General features: G+C 55.2%; 1 protein-coding gene across 6 annotated transcripts; it reads left to right on the top strand.

Moving 5' to 3' along the window:
* Positions 1-495: 495 nt before the first annotated feature.
* KVP18_002750 (uncharacterized protein) lies at positions 496-5,707 on the top strand (the record flags this gene model as incomplete). 6 transcript variants are annotated; one of them, XM_067953909.1, is made up of 10 exons in its annotated part: positions 496-528; positions 559-1,168; positions 1,198-1,285; positions 1,314-1,913; positions 1,942-2,246; positions 2,275-2,872; positions 2,901-3,060; positions 3,087-3,970; positions 3,999-4,653; positions 4,682-5,675. In XM_067953909.1, coding segments are annotated over 10 exons (4,927 nt in total), but the record flags the coding sequence as incomplete, so codon positions are not given.
* Positions 5,708-6,250: the final 543 nt, after the last annotated feature.

Genomic DNA, 6,250 nt, shown 5'->3' with positions numbered 1-6,250 from the left:
AAGTCCAACAAGTTCTCCTGGACGGGCGACTAAATGTGCACCGTCGACAATGATTTTCCGTTTCACTGGGGCGCCATTCTCCTCATGTTTGCACTTGACCGAATAGGTAATGTTCGAGGCCGCCACCGACACAGGAAGCACACCAACGTCAGTGGCCTCCACGTCTGAATTGGTAGTGGGGCCACTGACTCGGTCGCGCCTCCTCCAATGTCGAGTCTCGGAAGACGACGTTGCTGACGATGTCCAGCTCAGTGCGGAACTAGAAGATAACTCAAATGAAGATTCTACCTCGGACTCAGCGCAGATGAACGACATTGACTGAAATTTTGTCAATTTGTCAAATTCCATCCCCACGAAGCAGAGCGTAACATTGTAGTCTGCATGGAGGGTGCAGCTCAACCTGGATTGATTAAGGGCTCGGTATCTTTGGCATGATAATGACAGGATCACGTTTTGGGCATTCAATGTGCTGTAGATTGTTGTGAAATTAAGCAAATGTGGACGCAGAAGCCCGACTTGGCTGCAGAGGTGAGGCCCCCCAAGAGGGCTTTCACCCAGGTCCGAGTGTGTTTGGCATATTTTGAAAAAGTGGAAGACTGGCCTGACCTATCTGCAGGCCTAAGTTCCTTGGTGAAGGCCTTTCAGAAGGTGGAGCAGCCATTCGAGTCCCGCACGGTCCCGCATCAGGCTGTGGTCTTGAAGCGGCTTGCCCAGTGCCTAAACCCGCGGTTGCCAGCGGGGATTCATGTGCTGGCTCTCGCCGCTTACGACCACATCTTGAAATTGATCGGTTCAGACGGGCTGGTATTGGATTTGGCTGGCGTCCTCCTCGGACTGTTGCCGGTGCCTGCATTTGCGACGACGCAGGTGCGGACTCAGTTCCTGGCGATCATCAGGGCGCACTTCGTGCCGCTGGGCCCCCGGCTGTCCGCATGCATGCCCGGGTTGGTGTGCTCGCTCTTGTCCGGCGTCAACAGCAGCAAGAGACAGGATGACGAATGTGTGCAGATGCTCGACGAGTTGAAACAGATGATGGCTATGGACTGCTTCATGCACTGCCTGTGGGAGGCGGTGCTACGCGACAAGGCCGTTCGAAAGGCCGCCATGTCGGAGCTGCTGGATCAAATGCCACTTTGGGTTGAGGACGTCTGGCTAGCATCGCCCGAGTGTGAGTGTTCGAATGTGTGGACCACGCAGTCGTCAACATTGTTGTGGAAGCGCTGTGCGTCGCTTTGGGGGACTCTGATACCGAGATTGTGCGGGGCGCACTAATACTACTGGAGCAGTGAGCTCTGGGGAAGGCAGTCACTCAGAGAGTTTACCATGGACTCCGACTACTTTTCAGGGGAGGCCAAGGCTAAAATTGTCGCCGCCTTCATGCCGATTCTCATTTCTGACAACTGGATCAATTGCCAAAGAATTCTCTGCCTGCTGACTGGCACCCTCTTCGCCCAGATGGGGTCCACCAACAGCAACGACCTGCACTATTTTTGTTTGCATTCCGCTGGACTGTTAGAAACTACCATCATTCGCGAGGCTTCAGTCGCCCCTTTGCAGCTGGCCAGAGCGCTGGCCCTCCTGTTCAGTGAATACGAAGATCTGGCCCCGGCGGTGATCCCTCCGGTGCTTCTGCCCCTTTTGGAAATGTTGGAACGTCTTCTAAAGACGACTCCGGACGAGACTCTCGTCAAAAGGCTACTTATTTTGGATTCGGAGACCGTGACAGAGACCTGCTGGGACAGTCTGAAGCTGGACGCCCTCAACACTCGTGAGCTGATGCTCGCCGCCAACTTTACGGTCTACCTGCTGGACGTTCTGGGCCTGTCGAACCCTGCCGTCGAATGCTCCGCGCCCGCGTCAGGCCCTAGCCGGCTAACGCATCTGGTCACATGCCAGTTGCAACTCCTCCTCACGTGAGAATTCCGGAATGATCGAACGTAGCGCGTTGCGGCGGTGCACGGAGAATCTCACCGTGGACTGGCTGGTCTTGCTGCAGAACATCCTCGACCAGACAGCACGAGTCATCAACCACCTCCTCGGTCCCGGTGCCGCTCTGCGCGCACCCTCTCTCGTCGACGCGTTGCGTAAACACTCGCAGCTGATGCGTCTGGAGGAGGAGTTGGTCGGGGCCATCAGCGATTTCGCGCCAGTGTGTCTTCAACGACTCGAAGAGAACGGCACTGGCGAGATGGTACGGGTATGCGTGCCGGCCTTGACGCAACTGTGGAATCTGGCAAGGTCTGCCCGTAGGTGTCCATTTTTTGGCCGCATCAGAATACAGCAGCAACGAGGCAGAATGGCTGAACTCGCTGCAGGAGTACATGCTTAGAGCTCCGGAGCGAATGGTTCTGGAGGTGGCGCCGGTGCTACTGAGTGCGATTCGTGCCCAGCCTAAGGGAAGAGAGCACCTGCTGCTGGGTCTGTTGGACACGTTGTGGATGGCGGTTTCAATGGAGAACGCCCTCGATGTTCTTGAATTCTTCTGCGTGCCGCAGAGCGTTTATCCCGACATGCACTTGTTGGAGTCTGTGCTGCTTCCCCAGTTCCAATCCGAAGGGCCGGGAATCCAGAGCATTAGTCGCATGAACACGCTGTGGTTGGCAGGCAAGGACTTCATCATTGAGAACGCGACCATATTCTCAGGCATAATGCTAGCGGCTGGCACCGCGGTATGCGGCAAGGACACGTCGGCCTCTAAGCTCGCAGCCGGAAAAGGGCTGATGCTTGATATGATATCGGATCTCAACGCTTTCAAGTTCTTCATGGACGCGCTAGTCAAGCGGATGGCAGTGGCTGGCGAGGATGGACTTTTTGAGTGCAATCAGCTCCTGCTCGGTCTCCTGCGACTCGATTCGCTAACGTTTCACCGGCAGTAGGGGTGTTGAGGTCCCTTCATGCAGAGCGCTCACCCTTGTGAAACCGGATGAGAACTTGCAAGTGTGCTTTTCCAAGTCGCACCTCTTCACTCCACTCGACTATCTGGACACTATTACCGTGCTTCTTCTGGATAAGGTAGTCGCATTCCCCGCCCACAAGATGTTGAGCATCGAGACCTTGAAGGTGAGGTATCGTCCAGGAGCACACAGACGAGCTTCACCACGCAGCACGTCCCGGCGCGTATCTTCGAGCTGTGCTTGGTGTCACTCGACCCGCTCTTGACAGCATTCGACACCCTGGACTCCCAGACCAGCCGCTCTGGCGAAACTGGGCGAATGGAGGACTGCCTGGTGTTGGTCGAGATTCTGCGCCTGCACCAGCTGTTGCTGAAGTTAATCCTCTCTACAAGTGCCATCGACCTTCACGTGCAGGAGCATGCTCGCGCCTACTGGGCTGCCTTCGAGGGCGAGGACGACGCGTCGATGGCCCGGGCAGCGTTGGTAGAGCGACGCAACCTGTTCAATTCACTGACGAGACTGGTGTCTCTCACGTCAGCATACTTGCGATGCTGGTCCTTCAAGCCGCTTTCGAGAGATATCCTCATCGGTCTCAGCAACTGCCTCTCGCTGCTGTTCGACTCTATCAGTTTGCCGGTGGGTTCTGCTCAGTTTCACGAGCTCATTAAAGAGCTGTTCGCCTCAGCTACCGACGCCCTGCAGGTCTGCAAACCTGACAGCGTAGAGCCTTTGTTGCTCTTCGTGCTCAACATGGCGACTGTCCTGTTCAACCGCAGCCCTAAACCGAAACCCAAGTCATTATTCGGTCCCGTCCCCCTCGATGAAAGTGCAGAGTGGGGCTTGGTGGAGGATATTCTGCCTCAGATTGTTCCGACAATCATGACGCTCGGTCACCAGCGTCGTGTCGAATCACACACGTGCCGCGCTCTCTCCGAGCTCGTCCTCACGCGACTACCTGTGGCCTTCGTGGAGACTTGCCTCGTTCGCCTGTCGTCACGGATCTCCGATCTCAACGAGAAGAACGTCGTGGGAATCGTTGAACTGTTCACTGACTTCCATTACCTCGAGTCTATCATGTGAGAGGCCGGAAAACTTCGCACACAGACCCATCCTATCCGCTGCCATCGAAGCGGTTATGAATCAGCGTAAGTCGAACTCAGGGAGTTCCATTCGCGAGTCTGTGCTGATGCTTTTCGTCTACACGTTGATAAAGCAGCGTGTGACCCGAGGAGACGCACAGGCGGGAGAGATGTCGGACCTCTGGGACTTCGTCAACAGTCTGCTTAAAAAGATTATGGCGCACTCTAGGGAGCCTATGAGCCACGTGTGGCTGCTTCAGATCGTGTTAGTGCTCGACCAGTACGCGACGCTGAAGGAGTCTGAGATTCGATGCAAGAAGCAGATCCAGACCCTTATCTCCAACCTTGGATGTGTGGCTCTGATGAAGCACGACGTTCTCTCACGTAACAACGGCTTCCTTAGTCGGGCGCTGCCCATGTTCCACAACGCTCCAGTGTATGACCTGCTGACACCGCGGCCATCACTCTCCGAGCGCCTCCTCGACGAGTACCGGCAAAGTGTGCCCACTGAGTTACTGACCGCCGAAGTCGTGACCTTGGGCTGGTACGTTCCCGTGCTGAGCACGCAGCGCGGTAACGACTCCGTGCTGCAGCTGGAGGTCACCCTGGAGGGCGCGACAGAACCGGCGGCTGCGGCCGCACACCACGCCGTGGTATGCCTCCTTGCGATAGTACGAATGGTGGGAGGTACTTTTGCACGTTATGCAGTCGGAGGAAGCGCCTTCTACTCCCATGTTGGACCTGATCCTCTCCAACGTACGAGAGACCACCGAGGTCCTCTTCAGTGGCTTCCGCAGCATGCGAACCGAGGCCCTGTCTCTGCGGTGCCTGATTCTAGAGCTCGTCAACGCCCTCGCGAATCTACCTGTGCAACTCAATGGACTGGCTAAGCCGTTGCATACGACCATCATGTCGGCCATCAACAACGAGAACTTCTTCCACGTCGACAGACGTAGCTTTCGCAACTGGGTATCGCTGCTCAACCTCCTGGCGTCTCGGCAGCCCATCGACATGGAGTACTTCGTGCCTAACACATGCAACTCGGCCAGCCAGACCAAGGTTTGCATGTCACTCAAGCGCCTGGGATTCGTGGTGTACGCGTCGCCTAGAGACTCGTTCGCTCCTCAGCTCTCAGAGCTTCTGGCGAAGCTCAGCCACCTTTACCGCTCAGGCATAACGCCTGTCCAGGAGATGGTCCTCTTCGTGAATCGTATTCTTATCTGCAGAATGTCCGCCAAGAATCTGGTACCAGTCTGGCCAGTCATCCTATCTGATCTTATATCGGTTCTGTCGACATCCGAAGATCCGAGTTTGCTGCTCGCCGCTCTGAAGTTCGTCGACCTGGCGGCGTCCCTGCGTTTTCCTGGGTTTGACGTTTATCACTGGATGTTCCCTCCCCAAAATGCCTGCTTCGGCGAGCCGGACGCCGAGAGCTCCTTCACGCACCTACTCTCCAGAGTGGCAGGTCTTGCATCCGGAGGTTCCAGCCCCCGTCTTCGCGGTCACCCGCAGCTAAAGGGCATACGTGGCTGCTTGCCCTTAGAATGTGTTGCAGCGCTGGCTGGGTCTCTGGCCGAACAGGAGATGAAGCCATCCTCAGGCGCGCACATCCCTGATGAGCACGTGGCCGTCAGCTTCGAAAACGACTTCCTAGATGCAGGGCTTCCTTCGGCGTTTCTGACTTGTCTGGGAAGCCGCAGCAGTGAGTGTGTGAGGATTGGAAGGGAGTGGTGAACTGCACATGATCAATTTACTCCTAGTGATATACAAATGTTGCGTGCCGTTATGTGAAGTGTGTTACCGTTGAGTTCGGTTCCGGTGGCCTAGTGATATACAAATGCTGCGTGCCGTTATGTGAAGTGTGTTCCGGTGGCGCTCTGAAAGGCAGGTTATTTTCCGTTTTGTCTCTAGAAGGGAAAGGGTAATGCGATGCAGGCAGTGATCCAGGCTTCTAGGATGATTTATCAGTTCCAATTCTAGGCCTATCTAAGGGGTCTTTAAGGATGATTGTCAAAATAGAGTCTCTGATTCCAGTAGTCTCTGATCTACGAGGGGGTTCCAATTCTAGGCCTATCTAAGGCGTCTTTAAGGATGATTATCAAAATAGAGTCTCTGATCCCTGATCGAAGCAATAGTCTCTGATCCACGAGGGGGTTCCAATTCTAGGCCTATCTATCTAAGGGGTCTTTAAGGATGATTATCAAAATAGAGTCTCTGATCCCTGATCGAAGCAATAGTCTCTGATCCACGAGGGGGTTCCAATTCTAGGCCTATCTA

The sequence above is a fragment of a genome, assembly GCF_019968955.1.
Source record: "MAG: Porospora cf. gigantea A chromosome Unknown PgA_NODE_1370_length_6250_cov_344.218, whole genome shotgun sequence".
Taxonomy (NCBI): Eukaryota; Apicomplexa; class Conoidasida; order Eugregarinorida; family Porosporidae; genus Porospora; species Porospora cf. gigantea A.
Note: the sequence above shows the minus strand (reverse complement) of the source record. Positions and strands in the feature narration are given on the sequence as shown.